The following is a 27,183-nucleotide window of genomic DNA, read 5'->3' as shown; positions in this document are numbered from 1 at the left end:
AAGTATAAACAAATCTGGAAATGCACCACCAATCTGTAAACAATGATTGCTTTTAGGAAGTGAGGCCAGAATAGGGGAAGTAGATTTCACTTTTCCTGTATACCCATCTGTAATTTTTGAATGTGTTATAATAAGCATGTTTTTATATAATAAGCATGTTTTGTTTTTATTACTTAAAAATATTTGCAACAGGTAAAAATAATTTCTTAAGAATTGTTTTTCTCTGGGTGTGTTTCGTTACTTTTGCTCATTTAGTTCTGTGTTTCAGGCTTATTCAATTGACTAATACAATATATTCTAATTGATTAAGTTTGGGCTTTCTGAGAAAAAAAACATAATCTAGCCTGGATTCCTTGAGATTAAATCCAGACGACCCTGATTGGCTTCTGGGTACCCTAGAAGGTTCTTAATTTTAATTTAGTGTCAGGTCCTTGAAACTACATTTGTGTCTTTTAGCTCTGTTCCTTATTATTACCTCTTATTAAGCATGTGGTTAACCAAAGCTCCAGATTTCTTTTTAATAAAATGCTGCTAAACCCCAACTCCATACTATATAATTTTTTTAATGTAAAGGTAAATGTTTACATTTAGTTTTATTAAATTCCATGCATATTTTATTACCTAGAGTCCATTAACATGATTTCAGTCTGTTAACATAATTTTGGATCTTTCTTTCTATTTAAATATTCCTCTGAATTTTCTATGATTTAAAAATTTAATCACTGTGGAGGTTATAAAATTTGTAGACGTGTCTTTTAGACAGTACTCTTTTTAACTGAAAATGAGCAAAACCTACTTAAACTTAGAAAAAGGAAACTTATCAGATGGAGGTCTAGGTATCTGGACCCCAAGATAGGAATGACAGTAGGCCAGAGGGAGAGACAAGGCAGGAAATGGGAAACTATCAAATTTTTCTGTCCCTCCCTTACCTCTGCCTCTTTGTGCTCTTCTCAATTCTCCATACCCACTCCTCACTCTTCTAATACTTCACTTACTCCCAACCCCTCATCCCTCCCACTGGCTCTCACCCACTGTATATGTGACCACAGACCCACGAACTATGGGTCAGGGTGGAAGTACTTGCTCCCCATCCTCCATCTAAAACACTTTACCCTGGATTTGCATCTAGGCCTCAGGCCCTGTCCAGATCATCAGTTCCATTTATTTCCACTGGCTTCCCCTCCATTCCACACCCTCCTCCCCACAGTGAACCTGCAAACCACCTAGATATTGAAAATTTATACCTTCCCTCTGGCCACAGGCTAAGGGCCAGTTTCTGCTTCCAGGAGGCAGCAGTTTTGAGTTAGGTGTCTACCCTGGTCCAATCGAATGTGGTCAAGGGAATAGATTCAAATAGAATAAACATGGCTTCCCAGGGCCATCTTCTGTAGCTAGGTGCAATTCTGAGACCTAAATGTAATATTGACACTAACTGGTGAGTAAATGCCCCAAATTTGTCTACTACAAAGATAGCAGGGATGCCTGGGTGGCTCAGTGGTTGAATGTCTGCCTTCGGCTCAGGTGATCCCGGGGTCCTGGGCTCACATCCTGCATCGGGCTCCGCATGGGGAGCCCACTCCTCCCTCTGCCTATGTCTCTGCCTCTCTCTCTCTCATGAATAAATAAACTCTTAGAAAGAAAGAAAGAAAGAAAGAAAGAAAGAAAGAAAGAAAGAAAGCAAGCAGTGGACACCGTGTCCACATCTAAGAAGGGCTTTGAACTCCCAAGTTTAAGGTAGAGGCCAAGGTTTTGGAGGTAAAGAATGGAGTATAATTTTAGCAATTAAGTACATTGATTTTGGAGTCAAATTAAGGATTAAATTCTAATCCTGCCATGAACTAGGTATTCTAATCTTGGACACATTACTCATTCTCAGGCAGCCCCGGTGGTCTAGCGGTTTAGCGCCACCTTCCGCCTGGGGTGTGATCCTGGAGACCCAGGATCCAGTCCCACATCGGGCTCCCTGCATGGAGCCTGGTTCTCCCTCTACCTGTGTCTCTGCCTCTCTCACTCTCACTCTCTCTCTCTCTCACTCTCATGAATAAATAAATAAAATCTTAAAAAAAATTACTCATTCTCCTCATGCCTCAGTTTCCTCACCTATGAAATGGCAAAAATAGTGGCTAGTCTTATTGGGTGGCTCTAGACATTAAATAACATTATACATCATGCTTCTTAGCAAGCAGTTAATAAATGCCATCTATCATTATCAATATGATTACATAATTGCTATCAATACGAAGAAATAAATCTGTCTTGGTATAATGAAAGACAGTGGGTTTGACATAATATACGTAATACATTTCAGACATACCTTATTTCTGTGTGTATACTTAGAATATATAAGACAAAATATAGGGTATATATTATTCTACATAAATACAGGGTAATAGAATATATAGGATAATGTACATTAGGATATTTAGGACAATACAGTGTAATCTTCTTGTAAATCTAATCTTCTGTACCACCTTGAATGTCAGGGCGCTGCGTGTTACAATGTCTCTGCAAGCACCTGAAGGGTTATACAAGGAGATGCTAAGTACACTGCTCTCTAGAAATGTCAGCCTCTCATGCACTGGCATGAGGCGAAAATGCTCTAGAGAAACAGTCCTTTTGTTTAAAATAGAAACTTAGAAGGAAGCCAAATTAACACACGACAAATTACTGAATATCCAGTTCTTCTGGAGGAGGGGGGGAAAAAGCACCCCTTCATTTCTGAAATGAAAAGGGTAATTGCTGATACGAAAATTCACGTTTCCTTCAGCCAAGCTCCAAATCTCTAACCAAGTCGGCGATTTCACTTCATCGTTACTTCACAAAAGACTTCCAAAATCACTGCGGCAGACACGGCAAAACAAAAATGTTAAATACATGCTGGCTGGGAGGGGACTGAAGCCTCCACGCTCAATCAAAGGTTTACAATAATAGGATTCATAAAAAAAAAAAAAAAAAAAAAAAAAAAAAAAGACAGATGGGATTAGAAAATGTTGCAGTGAAGACTCTGGAATGAGATGAGATCACAGCAGCAGCCTGTCTTTTGTGGATCTGCACAATGATCCCTGAGCCAGACTGGATTAGGAAAGCTCGAGACTAGGGGTTCAGGGAGAGGCTTCCGGTTCCCGGCACTTTGGGGGAGAGGAGGCTGAAACGATGCATCAGATTTACAGCTGCAGTGATGAAAATATAGAAGTTTTCACCACGGTGATCCCTTCCAAGGGTGAGTAAATTGCCCTTGACGGTTTCCTTACGGAGGCACCTTATTATGCTGGAGGTTAAAGACAATCACGTGCTAGTTTACTAGGGTTTATCCTCAGGTCTCTCGGAGGGTTTGATGGGCTCTCTGTCGTGATGGTATTTGTTGTTGTTGTTGTTGTTGTTTCTGAAAAGGATGTACGGGGATGAACATCAATCATTGAGAAATCATCCATCAAAGGGTGGGGGCGGCTGGGTGGGTGGGGGGGTGGGGGGGTTGGTGATGAGGGCAGTTAAATGCTCCCAGTGTCACTTAATTCAATATTGGCAACCCAATCTGCGGAATGAAAGTGACAGCAAGCCATTGTTTTAGGAAACAGAGATGAAAACAAAATTCCCTGGGCAGCTAGAGAGATTCTCCTTCTCCACTGAGCAAGTGGGCTCTGAAATGAGAACGGCTGGCTCAAAAGTATGATTTCTAACTATGCTATGAAATGTGAGTGAGGAGAAATCCTCCCGGCAGGGGCCTAAAGTCCAATGCCCTGACCCAGGACTGGCCTCTAACCAGACCCCAGGGCCACGGTCCCAAACTTCACCTGAAACGAGCACCACCACAACGCGTGACTCTGCTCTTGTGCTGGGGGTGAACGGTGTCAAGTCCCAGGAAGAGCTTTGTGTGGGAGCTCAGCGGACAGCAGGTGTCTGGTTACTGGACAGTTCCCTTACCCCCTCCGCAGCTCAGCCCTCTCTCCTGCTCCCTCTGTTCTTTCCCTGCAGCCCTTGCCTCGCTGGGAGAGCCTGGGACTCTGGCTCAGCCCTGGTCTCATTGTCAGACTTGAATGAAGGGGGCTGGATGTTTGCTGGTGTTGTGACCCCCTGTTCAAACAATCCCTTTCTTCTTCCCGTGTCAGCCACTGACAGGGCCACTGCTCAGGGGGGGAAGGGAGACACTCGGCCTGGCCACAAAGAGACAGCCTGCAGAACATAAATAAAGCTTTTGACATCTATTGCCACATAGAGAGAAAAAAGAGCTAGGAGTCTGCCCACGTGTAGGAGTTGGAACTCTGTCTGGAGACTCTGAAAAGTACCTGGAAAGTCAAAGCTGACCCTCCGACCCTGCAGTTCCACTTCTGAATGCTCTCACTCGGGGATGTTCACAGTGGCATTGATTCTAGGGGGGCAAAGTTGAAAATAACTTCAATGTCCTTGAGGAGGGGAGGGGGTAAAATGCGGTGTCATTGTACTATGGAATATTCCACAGTTGTCAGCAGGGATGAACTAGATCTATGTGTATGGACACAGATCTCAAAAATATAATGTTGAGGAGGGGGGAGGCTGGCTGAAAATTTTATATGTATGGTAACAATTACTGTATCTGGCAATACAAAACAGCTGATGGATACACATCCACAGAGAGTCTGAAAACATAGGCTGGAAAGATGCAGATCAAGTTAGTGATCTTACTAGCTCTGGGGAGAGATGGAAGCAGAATTAGCAGGGAGTAGAAAGGGAATCTATACTTGCCTAATATTTTCTTTCTTTTACGTGAGAAAAAAAACAAATTGGAAGCACATATGAAAATGTTAAGATGTATCTATTTTCTGTAATTTTTTTCCACTTAAGTTTTAAAGGAAGAAAAAAAACCAAAGCCTCTCATAGTCGTTTTTAATTAAAAATGTATTCAACAATTCAGGAGTATGTCACACTTCACCTGAATAAAATCACTTAAAACAGGGCCTTTGACTCCATTTGCTTAGCGTCGTGGTCAAGAGACTACTGCCAATTCTGTACTGTGTCACCTTGGGCAGGCTTCATCTCTGTGGCCTGAATGTCCACGTTTGTAAAAGGGAGAGCTAGAATTTACCTCCTAGGGTTATTATGGGGGGGAAACTGAAAGACAGATAAAACATAAAGCTTCTAGAACAGTAACTCAGCATGTAGTAAGCATCATTAAGTACATCACTTACAAAATGATTTCTAGCTTTATTCCACATTTAGAGCAATGAATATGTTCAGTCGGAGATAAAATATTTAATCCTGTGTTCCTTTCTTGCCATTTTCATTCATGGCCATCTCCTGGTAATAAACCAAGTATTCATTGGTATTCATGGACATTTCACTGCTCAGGAAGTTGTTCTCCAAAAAAGGAGTTTTTGCAGTCTTACATTAGACCATGAATGGAAGAAGTTCACTTCTTCCTCCTTCCTTTTTTTTTTCTTTTTTGCCTCATCTTGCTTTCTCCAAAGCTCTCGAGCAGAGGGATTTCAGTGAAAGAAGACAGAGCTAGCTCTTCTTAAGTCATTGCTTATAAGAGATTGGTAACTCTTCATTACATGCCCATGTTCCTTACCCATAGAAAGAGAAAGTGGCTTAATTCTGTCTAACAAGGTTATAGTTCTCTCTTCCCTCTTCCCAGTGCTACAGTTTAGCATGACCAAAATGACCAAGACATTTTCTGAGCACAGATTCAACAGCATGAGCAGGGAGGCCAATGGTTAAGAGTATAGGGCCTTGTACTACCATCAACTGGGTGACCCCCAACTTCAGTATCCCCACCAATAAAATAGAGATAATGCAGAGTACCTAGCTTACAGAGTTGCTATGAGGAGTGAATGAGATAAGGCAAATAAGCCATCACCTGGTAAAGCTCAATGTGAGCTATTAATATGTTTATATTGTTGTAGCATGTCCTTCTATCCAACACACCCATGCATACACATACTGGGTTCAGCTTAATATTTATTTGTTTTTTCCAGCCGAACCATCTTAATGTCTCACAAAATATGGCAACAGCAAGTGTTATAGTATTATTGAAGTATTTTAAAGGCACAGGACATAGATATCAAGTCTATAACTGAGGACAAGTGTGGATTTTTACTTTCTGGAGAGAAAGAGAGCCCTTTAAGGGAAAGATTTCATAGACAAAATTCACAGTAGATACAAAAGATAAAAGCTGTGGTTTTACCAAGAAGTTATACCAGAAGTTATTTCCTGAAACACAGCAGAGGGGGTTTTATTCTAGTGTGAATGGCACCACAGCATTCAAAATAATTCTCTTGAGAATAAACAGCAATGGGAGGGGAATCGGGGAACAGCAGGAGGAAATGGAGAAAACTCCAGAAAGAGAAATCCTAATGGAATGCTATAGTATCTAGAAGTTATTACATATTCTTTTCACCTGCTTTCAACTTGCAGAAATGGAGGAAAATCAGAATAACCACCACTAATTTGGGGGAACTTACTCTTTGCCAGGCACTGGACCAAGGGTTTTATAAAAATTAGTTCATTTAATCCTCGTCACAGCCCTCTGAAATGGGTGCTATTAATTACACGTCTTACAGATGGGGAGAGTCGTGGAGAGGATGGGTAATTTCCCCAAGTCACATAACTGGCAAGTGGTCCAGTTCTGATTCACACTCAAGTGAAAGGAGTCTGGAACCATGGCTATTAACTAGCACACTGTCCAGCAGGTTTCGTGGCTATAGGTGCTCTGAAGAAAATAATACCTCCCAGCACTCATCTGGTCACTTATCTGATATGTGACCAGAAGTCATCTCAGTTCTAGGCAGGGCAGTGACACGGTGGGATTTCAGTTCCAAATAAATCATTCTGGCAGCAGTAGGGAAAAGAGATGCCTGAGTATCGCCATTTTCAACAAAATACACACCTTCTTCCAACCAAATAACATTTTTTAACAGTTGATTTTTTAAGCTTTTTTACTGTTGTAAAACATACATGATATAAAATTCACCATTTAAGCATTTTTAAGTGTACAGCTTGGTGGCATGAAGTACATTCATACTGTTGTGCAGATATCACCACTATCCATTTCCAGAACTTTCATCACCCCTAACCAAATCTCTATATAACAACTCCCCATTCCCTTCTCCTCCTAACCCCTTCATAACCTCTGTTCTACTTTCTGTCTCTGAGTTTAATACTCTAGGTAACTCATCTAAGTGGACTCATAAAATATGTGTCCTTTTGTGTCTGGCTTATTTCACTTAGCTTAATGTTTTCAAAGTTGGTCCATGTTACTGTATGTATTCAGAATTTTATTTCTGTTTAAGGATGAATGATATTTCACCGTAGGCTTATACCACCACACTCTGTTTATCCATTCATCTATTAGTAGACGCTTGAGTTGTCTCCACCTTTTGGCTGCTGTGAACGCTACTGCTATGAACTTTGGTGCACTCAGCCAAGTAACACCTAAAATTGTAATCACACCCTGGAGTCTCCCCACGTCCCTTCTTGGCGCTCTGCCCCCTTCTACGTGCAAACCCTCTCTGAGGCTACATCAGCCTCACCCATGTTCTCTAAAACCATTCCTTTCTCTCTCTTTGCAGTGTCCAGTCCAGCCAGAAGAAGAGTCAAAAGCTCTCAACATCTCTTGACCAAGAATGTAAGGACAACTTCAGTTCTGATCCGTTTTATTGGTTTTTAATACAAAAGCAGCATCTAGCTCTCCATTTCCCCTGCCCTCTATAGCCAGGAAGCTTTTCTCTATGGCATTTGCTGCTGCCTGATTTCCTGTCCTCCACTTCACCCAAATAATTGACAAATGTCAACCAGACAGGAAACAGCCCTGAATTAGACTCCCCTAGTCTGTCATTTCCCCCCAACCTCTCAGATGTATAGAGTAAATCTCATTCTCTGAAAAAATTTTGTTCTTATTTAAACAGAGTCCACGATGAGTATAGCATTCCTGACTTAGTGGTCTCCTATTGTTGGCATTTGTGATGCTCCATTTTTCCACTATTATGAATAGTACTGCAATTAATTTGTACAAAATACTGTTCTTTTGGATTAATTCCTTGGTAAATTAACAAGTAAAAGGATAAGAAGAGTTTCATCTATCCATCCATCCATTCATCTATTCATCCATCCAATATTTGCATTCCTACTATGTGTAAGAGACACTCTGCGAGACGCAGAGAATAGTGATTTTTTTAAAAAATGGTTTTGGCTTACGGCTTTGTCACATATTACTAGGAATTCTGAACAGGTGCCAGGCTTCCAGCAATGCTTTTCCATTTACCTCCAACCTAACATCAACTTTCATTTTTTTATATTATCCTTTGCTACTCTAATAAGAATTTGCATTACCTTAAAATTAGTTTACATGTCATTAGAGCCAAATGATGCTGTAAATTTCTCATTTTGCTTACATATTTCTCTACACAAAAGTTGTCAATCCATCTTTGTACTTTCATTGAAAATGTTTAACTGCTAATTGTTTCCTCTTGGTTATGCTGGGGTTTCTATTACTATAACAATTTTTCATAGAACACCATTTTGATTTTCTAAGTATCTCAGCTTTTGAAAGCCTATTCTCCTCTTTTGAAAAAGAATTATTTTAAGTATCCTGGGAATGAGATAGGTTTTAGTCATTGTCATTTTTGACAAACATGACTTTTTTAATTCCCAAAGTAGTATGTGCCCATTATAAAATTTCAAATACGATGAACATATAAAATATAATATTAGAAAATTCTAAGAAGCTACAAAACATAATGGCTAGGTATGTAGACTTAAAGTCACACTGCCTGGACTTACATTGCAGTTCTATCCATTTCTAGCTAGGTGACCTTGAGCAAGTTGCCCACCGTTCAAATGGGAATAATATCTCAAGAACCATTAGAAGGAGCGAATGATTTAATACGCGTAAAGTGCTTAGTCCAGAATCTGACACACACCAAGCACTCATTTAGTGATGACACTTTTTTTTTTTTAAGAGTTTGTTTATTCATGAGAGACACAGAGAGAGGCAGAGACACAGGCAGAGGGAGAGTCAGGCTCCCTGTGGGGAGCCTGATGCAGGACTTGACCCCAGGACCCTGGGATCATGACCTGAACCAAAGGCAGACACTCAACCACTGAGCCAACCAGGTGTCTCCCGTTGTCACTTTTTAAGTGAAAATTTCCCATACTAACATATCATTATGCTCCATTGCTCGATAACATACTGTTTTTGCAATTTGCTTTTTTCACTAACCTAAAAATCTTGAACTTCTTTACGTGCCAATTGAAACATATCTCATTCTTTATAAAGGCTGCATACCATGCCATTGTATGAATGTACTATAATTTTCTACCCAAATCACATCTGAAGTTTTCTAGATTATTTAACCAAATTACCAATCAATGAGGTTTCTTCATTGTTTCTACTAAAACAATGCCACGAGCGATATCCTTGAACATACCTTTCATGCTCTTATACAAATGTTTTTGAGGGTAAATTCACAGATATGAAAATGGTTAGTCATCAAATCAATACATTGACCTCCTTAGTGCTATATGTCAATTATATCTCAATTTTATTTTTTTTTCATTTTTTTTAAAGATTTTATTTATTTATTCATGAGAGGCACAGAGAGAGAGAGAGGCAGAGACATAGGCAGAGAGAGAAGCAGTCTCCATGCAGGGAACCTGGTGTAGGACTTGATCCTGGGCCTTGATCCTGGTGCAGGCTGAAGGCAGGCACTAAACCACTGAGCCATCCAGGGATCCCCTATATCTCAATTTTAAAAAGCAGTCTCCATGCAGGGAACCTGGTGTAGGACTTGATCCTGGGCCTTGATCCTGGTGCAGGCTGAAGGCAGGCACTAAACCACTGAGCCATCCAGGGATCCCCTATATCTCAATTTTAAAAAAAGAAAACGCTCAAAGGACATGAACATTGAAAAAAATTTATAGCCATTGCAAAATTCCTAGCAATTATGTTTAAAGTACCTTTACCAAAACCAGTACTATAGGTCATCAATATTAATCTTTGACAATCTGATAGGTGAAAAATATCTTGTTTTAATTTGCATTTCTTTAATTATTAACAACATTCTTCATCTTTTCAGGGGTTTTGATATTTTTGCTCTATAGGTTCTTGATTCATGTCTTTTGCCCACTTTTCTGTTGTATATTTTTAAATGACTTTTGAGAATATTTTATATTCTCAAAGAATATAAAAAAGAGGGGGAGGGCCCCTGAAAGAAAAAAAGGGCTTTTAATAGATGGAAGATTTCTTTGTGGTAGGGAAGAGATTCTTACCTTTCTCCTGGTCCCTGAAAACTTAAGTCCCTAGTCCAGAAGAAAAATGCTCCCAACTTTCAAGGAACAGTGGATGTTTTCTAACATGGAAAGGGAGCGGTATCTGGGTGACTCAGTTGGTTAAGGAGCCAACTCTTAATTTCAGCTCACATCATTACCCCAGGGGCCTGGGATGGAGCCCCTCCATAGGCTTGAGGATTATCTCTCCCTCTCCCTCCTCTGTGCCTCCCCACACTCACACGCACCCTCTCTTTCCAAATGAATAAGTCTTTTTTAGAAACGGAAAGGGAAGGGGTTGTTTGTAGGTAATTTGCTGTTTAAGGAAAGTTTCACAACAGACTTTTTGGTCAAAGGGCTTGAGTTTGACATTACTCTGGATTTGAAGGAGCCACAAATCATTCATGACTCCAGAAAGATCCCTTGGGAATTGGGAATAGTTTGTTACCAACCAAGTTCTTGCCTTGAATTTCTAACCTTAAACAATGTTCCTATCTGAATCACTCCTAACACTGATATCCACTGACTTTATGGACACAACAATATTTACAAAAGTTTTTAAAATGGAAACTAAATCATCATACTTTCTGACAGTTAAATAGGTTCTAGGGAAGAAACTTCTCAGATTTAGAACCTAAATAAAGGAGACATCCCTCCGTGGTGGTGATGGAGCCACATGGGCATGAGATATACAAAGCAACCAAAATACAGGGCACAGCCTCCTGAAGCAGCCTTGACTTCAGCCAGGTACTATAGAACCGTGCTCTCAGGTTCCCTGGGAGTGGAAATTTTTGAGAAAGACTGTCATGCTTATGGTTTATGACTTTCCCTCCCCAAAATATTTTTACTCAGAGAAGAAAAATGACTCAAGTATATGAATACATATTAAAATTTGCTTTTGATTTAAAAAAAAATAGAAGCTGGGTCTTGTCTTCAGCTATGCAGTCTTCTTCCAGGTGAGACAATTTAATTATGCCCTCTGGCCTTTGAGCTCTTCTCTAAATTTCTCATTTCCCCTAACCCCTGACTCATCCTTTGCTTGCAAATCTCAACCCCAGCTGTACAGAACATTCAAATTAGAAAAGACAAGAAAGGTCTTAGTCTACCTAAGATGAAGGAAGTGAGTCCTGAAAAAAAAACGGTCTCTGATTTTTTGTTTTCTCATCCATCTGGCTCTTGGCTTCCCTTTGAGTTCCCAAGGAAAATATTCATATTTTGTAACTGCTTGAATCTACCAACATTTATGACTTTCTTTGTCCTGAAATTCTTATTTGTGTCTGTTCTCCTTGGGCTACCATGTAAAGTCAGGTTCCTTCCTTTATAAAGATCTCTCCTCTCTAAGCCACCCTTAGTGCCAAAGAATCACTAAGGTGTGGACATCTAGGCCACACAGTGATCACTGATTCCCAGCCCCCTCATAATGAGCAGCGGCACCACCCCCTGGAAAGATGGAGAAATGAGATTGTAAATGTCATTCTCCCCAGATTCAACCCTTTGGGGAGAAATTGGTCTGGAAATCTACTGATTTTTCAAAATCCACTGAGCAATCAATTGCACTTGAAATTTATCTGGATGTAGGTAGTTCTGTGGGTCTTACAAAGAGCCCTCACCTGGGAGTCATAAAACCACAGCCCTCATCCTGACTCTGCCCCTTATAGCTCTGTGACCCTGAAGACACATGATCTCTCTTGGCCTCAGTTTCCCTATGTGTAAAATTTGGGAGTTGGGCTAGAACATTGCTGAACAATATTCAGCAGCCCTAAATAATGATGATTCTCCATCACCTAGGTCTCATGGGTCTTTCCAGCTCTCCACCAGCCCAACTTCTCCATTCCCTCTCCCTGTTCCCCTATCTTACCCCTGTACTCAAGGTGCTAAAAAGCTTGCTCTCAACTACTTCGAGACCAGAGCATTAAGTCACCAAACTGTGTCCTAGAGACTAGAAAATAACCCAGGCTTTCAGGAGGCCACAGTCATCCATTCAGCTGTCTGTTTCCTGGTGTGGGTCCAAAGCACTCCCTGGAGCCCTCTCAGAGCCTCTGTTACTGTGGGAAATGAGAACCAAGTACCAGCTAAGAAAGAGAAATCTGAACTGGGCACCTCCACTGTTTCCTTTCCTGCTATTGGCATGCTTTGGGAACTAGAGAAGATACCCTGACGGTGCACTTGGCCCTAAGTTGTGACCTGGGAAGAAATCAGCCTCATCCTTATGCCCAAGGAACTTCCTACATCCAGCAGAGGGCTAAGCAGCTAATACTTCTCCCTTTCTTCCTCCCTCCTGATTCTCTTCTCCCGCCCCACAAAGCAGAGCAGGATTTGCGGAGGTGGAGTTTCTTGTTCCTAAAGGGAACATTTGCTTTCCTTTCAGAGGAGGAAATGCTGGGTCTCCCTCCTGGACTCCACAGGCTTTCATTACCTGCTTTACTTTTTTTTTTTTTAAGATTTTATTTATTTATTCATAGACACACAGAGAGAGAGAGAGGCAGAGACACATGCAGAGGGAGAAGCAGGCTCCATGCAGGGAGCCCGATGTGGGTCTCAACCCCGGGTCTCCAGGATCACACCCTGGGCTGAAGGTGGCACTAAACCGCTGCGCCACTGGGGCTGCCCCTTGCTTTACTTTTTCCTTGCACAAAGCAGGTCTGAAAACATACCAGTCTCACTCCTCCTCATTTAGGAGAATGCTGACAGAATGAAAATCAAATCAGAAATATCTGTGACAGCCAAGAGCCCTGTGTCAGAGATGAGGTTCAGGTCTCTCCAATTCAACTCATTCCAGGAGAGTCCTTAGCTAGCCAAATATGACGTGTCCAGGGGAATGACATCCAAACTACCAGTAATCCAGGAAATTCCCAGGGTTCCGGGCAACATCATGGCAGAGCACAGGGCCAAGGGGAAGGAAGGTAAGGAGGAAAGCAGAGGGGACTGTTAGTGCAGGGGGGTCAGTGCTGGACCACCCACCTCTGTGCCTTCCAGTCCCCAGTGAGCTGATGCAGGGTGGATCCGTGCTGCCCCCAGGCCAACGGAAACACCACCTAATCATACTACAGTTTATAAATGTATCAAATCATTGTACACTTTAAACTTACAAAATCATATGTGTCCATTGTATCTCAATTTAGCGGGGAGGAAAAAGGAATACATATTTTAAATAATTGGGGGGATGAAGAACCCACCTTTTTAGTGCCCAGAAGAGAAAACGTACTAATCCTATATGCTGCTGAATTTTCAGCTTTCTCCAAAGGCACAGTGAATGAGTCTGGGCCCTAAAACGGACTTGAGAAGAGTTAATCTCCTAACCCAGATAAGACCAGATTTGGGATATATTAATTTTCTAAGCAAAGGACTATTTGTGGTAAACTGAAGCAAAGGGTGACAGCTTCCCCTACTTTCCTCTTTGGGAGACACGAACTGTTCTCTGATTCTGTAGATAAATATGTGGCACAAAGAAAGAGAGCAAGCCCTGCTACTAAAGTCTCTACAAATTTACTATGCCCCAGGACAGCAAGGACACACAAGAACATCTCCTTTCCGCATAATCACAAGTCAAAACTAGGGTGTGAACTCAGGTCTGCGTGACCCCAAATGGAGTTACCTTCCTCATTACTGACAATCTGAGAGGAGAAAAAAAGACACAACTTTGCTTTCATTTACATTTAATTACCATTCAATATCTCTTCATATTTACGGTTACATGTTTACCATTTGCATTTCTGTTGTCAATTGCCAGCTCATGGGTTTTTCCCATTTTTCTATTGTTTTCTTTCTCTTCACTGATTTGTAAGAGTTCTGTGTACATAGGGATAATTCCCCATCACATGTAACAAATGTTATATTGAGCCACATGCAACTCTTGTGTTTGTTTTTTGTTTTTAACATGTATCTTTGATCTGTCTGGTATTTATTTAGGTGTGAGAAGTGTGAACACAGATCCATTTCTCCCAGTCACTTGCCATTTATTCTAGCAGGAGTTACTAAGGATTCAATTTTTCTCCACTAAATTGAAATGTCACCCTAATATTTAAAAAATTTAGTCTTATTTGCTTCAGGATCCTCCAAAAGCCACACAATTGTTCTATGTGGACAAGTGAGGGAGATCCACCAAAGGCCAGAGAATGAGAACTGAGATGGGTCCACCTAACTCACAGATGCACCCAGCACCCGGTACAAAACATGCCCTCGAAGGGCATCTGTTGAAGGAGCAAGTGAATGAGTAAATGCAAGCCTCAGAGAAGCTGCGGTGTACTACTGGGGATTCTAAGCAGCTTCAAAGGAGTAAAGAAATTCAGAATGAATGACCTCAATGTCCTGGATATGTATAAAAATATGCATAATATGAGCCAAAACCTGCTAGGATTCCCTTCATCACTCCCGGTATTAAGATAAAATATGGTATTATTTGTCTCAAGTTTTTGCATTTAAACTATTTCAATATCTAAGTATGTATATTTTAACCTGTAAGGCCTATTTTGGTGGGTCTTGACAAAAGGGAGATTTCCTCTTAATGTACTTCCCAAAATACCCATTCAGCAGGTGATCATTACTGGAAACACCTTAGCTCTTAGCATTCTGTCTGGTTTTCTGGAATTCCCACTTAGCGAACCACACATAGTGGACGTTCATCTCCCAGCTGCACCTGCCACAGGCATTCTGCGAGGTGGGGTAAATGTGAGCACGTGGAGCTGTGCCAGCTCTGTCTTGCCATCAGTTTTTTTTTTTTTTTAAACCTGGGAATTAGGTGGGCCCCAAGTCCTCTCCCTAGCTCTCCCTCCGCGAGAACGAGAGTCTGCTTAGTGCAAAGACTGTAAGACCCTGATTTCTAGACCTGTCTCCATTTCAAATAGCCTGTCCTGCAGCCGACCATGTCAGGCCCCAGGGCAGGTGGCATCTTTGGCCGGATGGCCCAGGCTCCTGGCTCTGTGAAGGGACTGCTGGTGAGGAACCCCCAGAACCCTCACCTTCCCGCACCAGGGCCCCATTCGGCTCGCTGAAACTAAATAAAACGGTCGACCTGCTGGAGGCCAGTTGTGTCGAGCTCTCTCGCCGCTGCATCGCTGCGGGCACCAGGTGCATCTGCAGAGGGGAGAGGAACAAGCTGACTGTCCTTCCTCCTCCCGGCAGGTGGTGATCGAGTCAGACCTTTACACGCCGCGGCCCCTGGAGCTGCTGCCGCACCGCAGCGAGCGCCGCGACGCCGAGGGCCGCAGGTCGGGCCGGCTCCATGGCGCGCGGCCGCAGGGCCCCCACCTGGGCAAGGCCCCGGCCAGACCCGGTACGTGCGCCCGGGATCGAGCCCCTGGAACCTCCCTGGGGGGTGGGGGGGCGGATGACGCGCTTGGACCGGCCGCTGCGGCGTCTGCGGCCTGGCTGGCCTCTCCCAGGGGTCTCACGCTCCTCGCCCGCGCCCGCATCACGCCAGGTGAGCGCCGCACCTGTGGCCTGGGGCGCCCCCCTCCCCGGCGCCCGCGGCACCTGCTCTCTCTCGGGCCCCGCCCACAGCAGCTTCTCTAGGCGCCTACCTGAAAAACCCTCCTGGGCGAGCACAGATGCTCTCACCTACCGTCCTGCTCCCCAGGAAGCCCTGCTGGATTCAAGAGATGAGAATCATTCCGTTCTGGGGGAGAGAGAACCAGCGTAGACAGGACTCAGGAAGAAACAGAAGCTTACGTTATTTACTTGACAGGCCGTGAGTGATTATACAGGCTCTTCGTAAACTGCCACCCTAAGAGCTCACCACCTTAAATGTGAATGACTTAGGGCTATGCAACAATCTCTAAAAAGAATGTAGGGACACATGCGTTTTGAAAACTGGAGGCATTGTAGCCTTACCTTCGCTATTTTAAGAATGCCTTCCACCCCAAGCAGTCAAACAGGAACCTGCGACTAGCCCGCCCAAGTCTGTGATGGTATTTTGCCTTTAACGGCTGGTTTAGGTTATTTCTGTTAATGTCCACAGCCTAAAGGAATTCATATTTTAACTCCGAAAATGTACAATAGAAAGCCTGGGATGTCCTTCTCAAGGCATTTGGGTGTCGACAATTTTGTATGTTGTAAGAACTGAAGTTATACTTCATCAAGTGTATCTCCATCCATTTCTCTCCTTCGTAGATGCCCCACTGGATCTCTAAGGTTTCTTTGATCAGTAACACCCTGATCCTGTTTTTACGATCCGACATATAATAACGCATAAATGAAGATATCTTCTCTAGCTAAGAGATTACATATACACATATGTAGAGTGAAAGCATTAGGAAAACCACAATCTGCCTTGCAAATTAAGAGGAGATAAATTCTCTGTGTCTATATATAGGTGAGTGGGTGGGTGCATGTGTGTGTAGAAAGAGAAAAGGAGAATATGTTCGCTACAAAATCAAAATGAATGTACAGCCATGTTTCTCAAATCTTAATGTGCAGAAGAATCACCTGGGAATCTTGTTTTCATGCAGATTCTAATTCAGCAAGACTGAGTAGGGCTCCAGACTTTGTTTCTAAGAGGCTTCCAGGTGATGTTGAAGATGTTGGTCTGAGCACGATATATTAATTAGCAAGGATTTAGTTGGTCAAATAAGTTGTTCTCACAGTGGGGTCCCCAGCGCAGCAGAATCACCTGGGAATTTGCTGGAAATGTAAATTTTGGGTCCCACCAGAGACCTATTGAATCAAATCCTGGGATGGGGCCCAGCAATCTCTGATTTAGCAAGCCCCGCCCCCAGGTGATTCTTACACATACTGAAGGTAGAGAACCCCATGCCCTTTTACAGAAAAGGAGACTGAAACCATAGAAACTAACCCAAAGTCACACTGCTTATTAGCAACAGAACTGAGATTAAATCCTAAATCTTCTCATTTCCTAGCCAATGCCTCCATTCCCCCTCACCCAGCCCCCAAGAATCTTCCCAATCATCTAGCTTTAGGGGCCACTTTCCTAAGTAACTTGACTGTCCAAGTCAGTCTTTTATTCTATAAAAGAACAGTAAGTAACGAAATGGAGATAATCTGCCCAACATGTGACAGTCAGCTCATGCAGGGAATGTGCCAGTCAGGTTTAAAAAAAAAAAAAAAAAAAGATTGAGCTGGGCATTGATTCAATTCCTTCAGCTCCCCTAATCTGATAGATTCCAGAGGGAGTTGACAGAGACGGAGGGTTTCTGAGTCAAAGCCAGACCCAGTGCTTTCCACGGAAAAGGCTTTGGCACTGGCCTTGGGTACTAAATCTTCCATCCTCCCATCAGAAGGATGTGTGTCTCCAGGGATCTCAGATCTGGAGGCTTGCTTCTTTTCTGAGCTGTAGGAGAAGGCTCCTGGATGATGCAGCCTTCTCATGTGGGAGAAAGATTCTCTGAGGAATCTTGGAAATTGCAGGGACTCTGAAGGCAGAGACCCAGCTGAGAAACTCTCTCACCATGAGGCCCTGAGCTGGTGAGCCTCAAATGCCTAGAGTGGGGACAACCACATCCTAGGCCTTGGAGAATCTGCTGCCTGTGGAATGTCTCCACCGAGAGGTCTTCAGGCTCCTCAGAATCAACTTGTTCTAATGGAATGCATTCTCCTCCTTCAATCTTGTCTTCCTTTCTCAGCTGGGATGTTTTCCTTAACACCCTTTTGTTCTCTCCACCCCCACTCCACCCACCACATCGCATACTAAACTCTGACAATGTCAACTAGATATGTCTCATCTTTCCCCCTTGCTACCTACCTCAGGCTACCTGGGCTGAGATCCTCTTCTTCTCTGGTGTGTAGCATCCAACCCTGGCCCTCTTCCCCTACAAGGCTACCAGAGGGGTATGTCTAAAGCAGAAATCTGCCTTTGCCATCCTCCTGCTGTTCAATTTCCTTCCTATCCCGACTGCCCTCCAGACCATGTTCAAGGCCCTCCAAAATCCATTCTCTGCTGACCTCTCCAGGGCCACCTCTTGTGATACACTCCTGTCCCTGCCCATCGGTATACACAGCAGCCCTGAGCTGCAGTATAATTCTGTGACTACTCCATTATATTGTTTCCCCGACCTTCTCTGACCCCATTCTTCCTGCAGCTTGTCCTTCCTGTCTCTACCTAGCAAACACTTCCCAGACTGGGTTAGGGTGTCCCTCAGCCAAGTTTCTCCAGACCTACAAGACCCCCAAAGCAGTTCACCATTCCCTGGATCATCCTTATCTGGCTTCCTCTGATTGTTATGCATCTCTAAAGACTTTACTTTCTCATCTGGAAAGTGGGGACTATCATGATATCTACCTAACAGGGTCATGGTGAGGATTAAATGAGACAATGTTTATGTGTTTCACAGCACAGTGCCCAACGCAGGAAATACTCAAAACTATGAGCTGCTATTATTTATGCCAGAGCACTGTACATTACAATTTAATCTCAGTAGTCTTGTAGCTTCATTTTATTGGCATTTAAATGTTTTCTTCCTTGGGCTGGGGAGTGTTTTATCTCTATTTGCTATAGTGTGATAGGATGGGGCTTGTTCTGGAATGTCTGCCCAAGGAGAGGACAATATTGAAAGCCAACTTTCCCCCACCTATTGCCAGCTACCTCAGCTCAACACCTGGATTCTCAGAAGCTGCTGACTTCAGGGTAGAGGTTAATCAGAAGTAGATCGGGCTTCAGGCATAAAGGCATAGCAAGAAGGTTCTCACATAAGTCTCGTGTAGCCAATGTCTCAGGACTCTGATGAACTCCAACCATCCCACATCATAGAGCTGTGCATAACACCGCAGACAGGGCTTCTCTGCTCATTTCCAGAGAAAGGTGTCCAGGATCAACAAGCTGAACAGATCCCAGCAGTAAATACTCAATTCTTGATAACTTGTGATGTGACACCTTAGGAAAGAAGGAAGGACCAGCTAAGGGCATATTCTCTGAGCACCTACTGCACACAGACACAGTACTAAATGTTTCCACACATGTGATCTTGTTAGGCCTTAGTTCTACCACCTTTCCCCCCCAGTGATGGGAGGAGTGCCAGGGGTACAGGTGCCCCACTCGACGATTGCCCCATTGCCTGAACCTACTGCCTGATTTTGCTGCTTGGCACAAAAGCCTTTAGAAATTCTCAGCTTGGGATTGATTAGCAAATGAGATCATTGACGGAGAACCAGGGGGAAGTAGAACACAGAGTACCACTGAGTAATGCCTCCTCTGTTCAACCTTGCAGTGGGGATTTCAGAAACCAAGTCATCAAATCTGTGTGGGAATCGAGCATATGGAAAATCTTTGGTAAGTAAAATAAGCCTGGTTCATTGTTATCTGTTGTGCTTTAAACTTCTTGCCCTGTCCTTTGTTTCAGGCCTGAGGATTATCAGAAAAGCCCACTGAGGGTTCTTTGCTCCTAAAGTCTATGAGCTAACAGCACACCCCTGGATGTTACTCTTTCTTGCCAGAAATTCAGGTCCTAAGCAAGCAGAAGGTGTTACCTAGTGGACATCTCCAACATGGGGGGAAAGCAGTGGTTTCTGTGGCAGGCACGTGTCAGGTAGAAATGCCTAATTTCCCAGCAGCAGCTATAAGGGTCTCAAATATTGTGAAAACACGAAACACTGGGTGTCTCCAGTCAGGACACCTCTGAAGGACATCTACTCCAGGTTAGGGTCTCTGGAAGCAGACTCTGAGATGTGGGATGGGGGTAAGAGATGTGCATTAGGGATCAGCACCTCTGCAGGAGAAGGGAGGTGGGTTGGCACAGAGGCTGAACTGCCGTGCCTCCTGGCGGGAGCTGTGAGGCAAGTGCTACCCATCTGCTTTGTCCTAAGTCGGGCCCAAATGGCCAAGCCTTTGTTTCCTCCCCGCTCTGTCATGGTACGTGGGCTGCCTAGCAGTTGGGCAGCTTGTCCTTCTCTGAAGGGAGATCAGGTGGTGCACATCTAGATCTAGCTCAGGGTCACACTGAAAAAAAAAATATCCTATGTCGTCTTCTGGGCATGAATGTGGTTACCCTCTGGGTTAGCACAGGAGGGGTGGAATCACGGCTAGAGGTGAGGTCAGCTTGGGCATCCTGGATTCCACAAGCAGCAGCTCTCCAGATGGATGGATCGTGCCACGTGAGGTCTAAAAAAGACCCAGGAGATTGTGTGGGCTGGCCCTATCATCCTTTATGGAACTAGTTGGACACTGAGCATTTTGCTCCCTGTCTGAGCAGAAAATCGAATCCAAATACCTCATTTAGGTCATCCCTGTACTAGGAAAACCACACAAAGGCAGGGATGGGACAAGCTGTTTTATCAGGAGCCCCCACACAGCTAACTCTGATTCAGTGCTGACATGAATTGGAAGAGGACTAAGAAGAGTGGAGGAGAGATGGGCTTATGTTCCTGGGGCTGGGCTGTTGGCACGATGGGGAGGGCGAGCTCCCGAGAGGCCACAAGGTGGCACAGTAACTCTGCCCACAACCCTTGGCCAGCTAGGGAGAGAAGGGACAGTAATTATGATGTCCTTGACCTGGAATTTCCCAACAATTCCAGGAATGTGGTGACCTTAAGCCTTCCATGGGGTTGGGGTGAAGGAACAAAGCAAAGCAGATGCCCATTGACTAAGCCAACTCTGGATTTAGCCCTAGTTAGGCCATCAGTTACTTTTCCGTTTAGTGCAAGCTTCTTGAGCACTTAGCACCTCCATCAGGAGAGCTGTGGGAGGGCCACCAGAGAGATTAAGTGCTAGACCCTGACACACACCATGCCACGTTTCCAGGGACCAGACTAGAAAAGGATATGAAACAAGAGGAGAACCACAGAAAGAACTGGTGGAATGTCAAAAAAATGTCACATAGGTACTCAGTGCTGTGGGGACATTGGACATGAGGGCAGAGATAAATCAGCTTAGGCCACTAGCCTGAGGAAAGGCTTCCAGGAAGAAGTGGCCTCACATGGCAGGCAGAGGTGATGCAGGGGGCGAAGGAGCCAAGGGAGGAAGGAGAGCTGTACATGTGCTTGAGGAGAGGCTTCGCTGTGCACGGCAATGAACGTGAGCATCCGGGGCCAGCCACACTGGGATGGAAGCTGTCACCGTACTGCAGGGGATCGCAGAGATAGAGCTGCAGGAGGAGATGGAGCCAGTTTTCCAGAGCCTGGAAGCACAGGCCGCAGAGCTGACCTCAGTCTGGCCTGCAGCAGGGAGGCGCTGCTGGCCCAGCAGGGCTGGGATTAGTGGTGAGACTGGTTGGAAGCAAGGAGGTCCTGGGTCATGGATCTGGAAGCTATGACAGAGGAAATGGGGAGTATGGCACGAATCTAGACAGTCTTTCAAAGCACAAATCTACAGGATTTGACCACAAAGTGGACACAGGCAATTGGAGTGGGGGGGGGGGGGGACAGAGTTCTCAGGTAAGATTGTGCTCTCTCTTGGGCTCCCCGGGTCAGTGGTTCTCAAAGTGGGGTCCTGGGACTGGCAGCACCCAGGAACTTGTTAGAAATGCAGAGTCTCGGGCCCACATCAGACCTACTGAATCAGAAACTGTGGTAGGCCCAGCGCGGTGCTAACAAGCCCTGCAGGGGAGTCCTGATGCCTGCCAAAGTGTGAGGACTCTTGTCCCACGTGGGGGACCGACGGAGCCATCTCCCTTTCAACCAGCTCCAGTTGGGCCAGAGTTGGGACCAGAGTTGGGCCCTGGCCACATCCTCACGTTGCCTTCCCCTCCCACACCACCCAGATTCCTCCGGTGGCCCGGATCTCGGTGAAAGCCCCCGGCGTGCTGGAGGCCGCAGCCACGGGCTCGGAGAACGGAGGTGTTCTGACCAGAGGGTAAGTGTGGCGTCACCCCACCCCCACCCCCGTCCTGCCACAGAAGAGTAACAGGTGGCCTGGTTCACAGACTCTCAAGATGCTCAAACAAAATCAATGCCAGCTTTAAATTACCTTTTAATGAGGGCAATAATCCCAGGTCTCTGTAGCGCCTCATCAACTGTTTCCCTAGGATTAAGCTGAAGTGTTTTTGATGGTTTCCACTTCATTAACACCACTCTTTAGACTTGGAGAAGTGTCATTTGGGAGGCTTTTTGGTTAATTAGATGGATGTAATCACAGGTCATATTCAGAGCCTCCCAGTAGGCGCAGTGATGTCAGAAATGCCTCATGAATTAGGTTAAGGGCCCAAGGTAAATATGCAAGATACAAGAGTCTCAAACCAAATTTATAACCCCCATGTTACTGTTGACTGATCCAGAGCCAGCAGCTAGAGCAGCAGGACTGGATAATCCCCACCTCCCCACCCCCAGCAACTCCGTCACTGCCTCCAGTGTCACACTAATGGCAAGCAAGTATCTGAAATTCAAGTCAACATGTATCTTGATGCCTCTGCCACTATCCCCCATGCTGCACATAGCAGAAAAGTGATTCAGAGGGTGATGTAGGGATACAAGGCTCTGAGCTGCTTGCTTGCCCAGCACTGCCACTAACCTGCTATGACTTCAGGCAAGTTATTGTAACCTCCATGCCCTCACTTACTTCAAAACAAAACCCAAAACCAGGGATGATAATAGTACCCCTCTTAAGGGATGATGGTGAGAACTGAATCAGATGATATGTGAAGAATTTAGCACAAACTCTTGCTGTTAGTTTTCAAGAAACCTACAATCTAGCAGCTGGAAAGGCACATCCTTGGGGGCGTGTTAGATGTGTGCGTGTCAGAGGGGCCATGTGCTAGAATATTAACCCAAGAGGTGTACACCTTGAAAGTTTAGAGTCCCAGGAGGAAGAGACTGATATGAAGCTCTCCTAGATGAAAGAAAATCATTTAGAAAGAATTATAAAAACTAAGTCACTCAATGTATTGGGACCTAATTGGTGAAAAGCCAGAAAACCATGTGGATTGTTTGAAGGTCTAGTGGCCAATGGTCCTGAGCAGCGATGGCTGTTGCTGAAAACTGAATTAAGCCCACAACAACTTACTGTGCTGCACAGACCAAACTTTCTGCTCCACAGAGCTGCATGCGGAGGGATCTCCATGGTCCCCCTTTCTCTCTAAGTTCAGACATTCTCATTTCTATGTGTTCCTGGAGTCTGGCTATTGAAAAGTAAGGCCATTTCTTTCACCTAGAGGGAGGAAGTGAGGAGAGAGATAAACATTTACTGAGGTCTAAAAATGAGCCCAATGCTTTATTATCTCATTTTCTTCCTCACAAGTCTTGTGACTTAGGTGAAATTATCCCTGTTTTGTACATGAGGAAACTGAGGCTGGCTGAGATTAAGTCATTCACCTGAGGCCACAGAGTCAGTCAGTGAGCAGCAAGATGTACTCCCCATTGCTCAGGCTCTTTCAGTAGCTCTAATGCTTTGGGAAGCTTGCCCTTTCCAGCAAGATTGTTGGTATAAAAGTGGGAGGGGTGGGAAAGGAGACTCTGGGACAAGAGCAGGATTTGAGATTCATGGACCACTGTGCCAAGAGCCACCTCCTTTCCTCACCCCATTGTAAGGACCCCTCAAAAGAAGTCATCCACATATGCATCCCAACAGTGACCCTCCATCCTGGTCACACGGTGTATGAACAGAAGAGAAATAAGGGTTCGATCTACTCCTTGAGGGCAAAAATGAAAGTCTGGCTCTATGAAATGACTGTCCTCCCTACTTACCCCTGACTCTTCTTTAGATCCAGACATCTCAAGAAGATGACTGAAGAGTATCCAACCCTTCCCCAGGGAGCAGAAGCCTCCCTACCGCTGACAGGAAGCGCTTCCTGTGGTGTCCCTAGCATCCTCCGGAAAATGTGGACAAGGCACAAGAAGAAGTCTGAATATGTGGGAGCTACCAACAGTGCCTTTGAGGCTGACTAAAGGTGACCTTCCCCAGGTGCCCTGCGTTGGCCAGAGTTCACTGCATAATGGGGGAGGAAGCTTCCAGATTGGAACTGAGCCGCATTCACCTCTGCTACTAGCTGGTCCAAACACACCACCATCTCTTACTAACGATAGCCCTGGCTTAGGGTACAGGCAAGGAACCCGCCTTCGAAGGCAAAAGAAAAGGGTGCCTTCTTAGAATCGATAAAGTCATGGATCTGAAAGTGGCTTCGGGAGGTCATAGAGGTTATATCCCTATCTTTAAGCAAAACCACACCACAATCAAATTTTCCCAACCTATTTTAAAGACCTCCAAGGAAGGAAGCAGGCAGTTCCTCAGTCTTCCTTGTGAGTTGTTCTAATGTGTGTGATTCCTGGTATAAATATAAGAGCTTGATGTTTGAGGCACTTGTAAACACAGTGGTTCTTACTACTCCTCTTATCACATTTATTTCATCTTGACAAGGTACAATTTTTAATGACAAAGCACTCTATATTTACTTATAGTTCTAATATCCATTTGACAGTATTGTCAAGATCAGTATTGATCATTTGGCATGATTGCATGAATTCTCTATTCTACGTGCAGCTTTTCTATAGAAAAACATGATTAAAAATTAAATGTTGAATGCTAATGTTTTCTGAAGTGGCATAGTCTAGTGAAATTAATAATGCCTTGCAGTGGCAAAATGATTCTAACTTTTGAAAGTGTTTCCCATCCGTTATCCCCATTAAAGAAAACACACTTATTCCCAGTCTACAGATGAGAAAGCCAAGGCCTTATGAGATTTTGTGATTAGATATGGTTAGTGGAACTGGATACTAGGTCCTCAAGCCCACCAGACTCCTTTCTTTGCTTACTTTTTAGCAACTGATTTGAGGATAGTTTTGAGGGGTAGGAGTATGTCTCCAGGGGCAATGTTTGAAAGGAAAAATTTGATAAAGTTGGAAAAAGTAAGTGATTTAAATGAAATATTAACTATTGGGTTGAACTTGAAGAAATTGCATCTCTGTAAGTCAGAAACAACTGATCAATTTCATGTGATTCAACCTAATATATTAATGCAATGCTTTCCTTTTAATGGAAATGTCATCAATCCCACTGTTAACTTCAATAGGCTTATGATAATAATATGATAATGACACCTCCCATTTATTAAATGCCTACCATGTGTCAGACATGACACTGAGCACTTTACATTCATTCTTTCTGTCCAACAACTTTGAGTTAGATGTCCTTATCTATTTAATAGATGACAGTTTAAAGCAGTTAAATGATTAGCCTGAAGGTGCCTGACCCATCTGGTATCAGGCTTCATTGCCTGTGTATCCGTGTATTCACACAGAATAGTTCAGAACATAGAGAAGGATCAAGGTTAGCAAATAATTTTCATCTCAAACGCTAGATACAAATGATTGGCAGAGGCCGCCTGGAGTGCTGTGTGGAGGTAGGCCTGAGATCCAGGAGTGCAGTGGTCAGTTAGAAATGCCTGCCTGTGGAGGGCATTAGTGGCACATAACCCATAAATCTGTCACCTGTAGCCTCGACTCTGTCCCAGAAGGCTTGTTTTCTAATTCAGAAACTTGAATTAATCTTACCCATTTAGCAAAATCAGATACTCCATGGTGAAAGTCTAAGACTAGGTTGGAAATCGCCAAGTTTTAGTACAATGAAGAATGTGGCCATGTTACCAGTCCAACTCAACAGTTATTCATAAGCTATCGCTCTGTGGCCACATGTTGCCTTTTGCTAAGTTACCTGTTTCCATGGCCCCAGTGAGCCATAAGGAGGCATGGAGGAAGAAGAGGCCTGGCCCTCTGGGCTTTCACCTTGCTGATCCTTGCCCTTCAGCCATTGTTTTAGATGCTCAGCCCCCAGTCCTCACGTTATAACATGATTTGGAGATTTGGGCATCGAGTGCTCTTTCAATGAAGGACTGGTCTCAATGGACTAAGAGTCTTGCACAGTATAGATTACAGGGCCTGGAAAAGAGTTAGGGAGCCAGTAGGTGATTAATGCCAGACCTATCAATCAGAGAATCCCAAAACTATTTATTTCAGCTTATTTAATTTGTAGCTGATGTCGTCTATTTGTATGTGGCACCTGGAGATTTCCGTAGGATGGAACTAACTTATTTATTTTTAATTTAAATATTTCATGATGAAGTGTTTGCCTTGCATAGAATGTTTTAACTGACCGGTTCAAATAAAAATAAAGTATGCTTTGTTTGTGACACCAATAAACCACCACAAGAGTATGAGTCTCCCTCATTGAATGAGAGAAGGCTTTCACCAAGGGAAAGAATTATGAATCTGGACCTCACTGTTCCTTTACCTAAATGAAAAGGATTGTGAGGAAGAATCTGGAATGTTCTTTCCATCCTAAGGCAATGTCTGGTTTTGATATTATGGGCCCTGCCCAACAGTCAACACCAAGGCCATTTCTGATGGGGCTTGGCCTGGCATGACCTGCCCTCTCTGGGCTCACCCTCCTCCCTGATACCAACCCCTCAGTCCCCACCACAAATCCCTGGGGGCCCAGCGGCCATCCCAGCCCACTGGCGTCTCTCTCTTGAGGCCAGGGAAGACAGAGCCTTTCTCCTCTGTGCCCACCTCATGTTCAGCCTCCCTGGAGACTGCCCCTGTGACTCACGTTACAGCCACTTGCAGAAGGACGCCAAGGCTAGCTGCAGACTGCTGTCCAGGATGACGGAGGCTGGAGTCTTCTCGCGCCAGAGGCAACAGGGTTTCCAGGACATTTAGGGTAATAAAATCGCCTCTGTTAGGACCAAGTCCAGTCAAATATTTCAGTTCTTACTTGTGTGTTCTCTGGCAGTCCCCCCACCCCTCCCAATACTTGTGCTGCCTTCAGAGCAGGCAGATGGGCAGTGGGTAGGCAAAGCAGCAGCAGCCAGAGCCCAATTTTAAAAGGAATCGTGTGACATGTTGTCTCTGACTCTAAGTTGGCAGAGACCTAGGGACAAGCAAGAAAAAACACAAGATAACTCTCCTAAAGATTCTAATCCTCAGGGATTGCATTCAGTTTTTAATACAAGAAATGTCAACCTCTTTTGAAAGGTTTGTGGTGAATGCATTGTCAAAGTGCACAGGGAGAAAGATTTCATTTTGCAGACAGGCCACATGCCTAGAAATTTTTTTTTTTTTTTTTTTTTTTTT

General features: G+C 44.2%; 1 protein-coding gene and 2 long non-coding RNA genes across 3 annotated transcripts; 1 reads left to right on the top strand and 2 right to left on the bottom strand.

The window, feature by feature from the left end:
- Positions 1-570: 570 nt before the first annotated feature.
- LOC144300554 (uncharacterized) lies at positions 571-4,081 on the bottom strand. The gene is made up of 2 exons (XR_013367238.1): positions 3,792-4,081; positions 571-3,382 (listed from the first exon to the last, which is right to left on the bottom strand). It is a non-coding gene; the product is annotated as an uncharacterized LOC144300554 (long non-coding RNA).
- Positions 2,732-26,264, top strand: VXN (vexin). Its single transcript, XM_077876737.1, has 6 exons — positions 2,732-3,220; positions 7,545-7,600; positions 15,361-15,511; positions 19,398-19,459; positions 21,885-21,976; positions 23,820-26,264. Exons 1-6 carry the CDS (start codon positions 3,154-3,156, stop codon positions 24,001-24,003), a joined length of 612 nt encoding a protein of 203 aa, XP_077732863.1. The 5' UTR covers positions 2,732-3,153; the 3' UTR covers positions 24,004-26,264.
- On the bottom strand, positions 18,609-26,431 carry LOC144300553 (uncharacterized). Its single transcript, XR_013367237.1, has 2 exons — positions 23,123-26,431; positions 18,609-19,063 (listed from the first exon to the last, which is right to left on the bottom strand). It is a non-coding gene; the product is annotated as an uncharacterized LOC144300553 (long non-coding RNA).
- Positions 26,432-27,183: the final 752 nt, after the last annotated feature.

Source organism: Canis aureus, chromosome 28, assembly GCF_053574225.1.
Source record: "Canis aureus isolate CA01 chromosome 28, VMU_Caureus_v.1.0, whole genome shotgun sequence".
Taxonomy (NCBI): Eukaryota; Metazoa; Chordata; class Mammalia; order Carnivora; family Canidae; genus Canis; species Canis aureus.
Note: the sequence above shows the minus strand (reverse complement) of the source record. Positions and strands in the feature narration are given on the sequence as shown.

What these genes read in the sequence shown, in the direction of transcription:
- VXN (XM_077876737.1), top strand. Translation starts at nt 3,154, where the DNA reads ATGCATCAGATTTACAGCTGCAGTGATGAAAATATAGAAGTTTTCACC. An exon ending in AACATCTCTTGACCAAGAAT is followed by an intron (nt 7,601 to 15,360) that starts GTAAGGACAACT and finishes TCCTCCCGGCAG; the next exon opens with GTGGTGATCGAGTCAGACCT. An exon ending in GAGCATATGGAAAATCTTTG is followed by an intron (nt 19,460 to 21,884) that starts GTAAGTAAAATA and finishes CACACCACCCAG; the next exon opens with ATTCCTCCGGTGGCCCGGAT.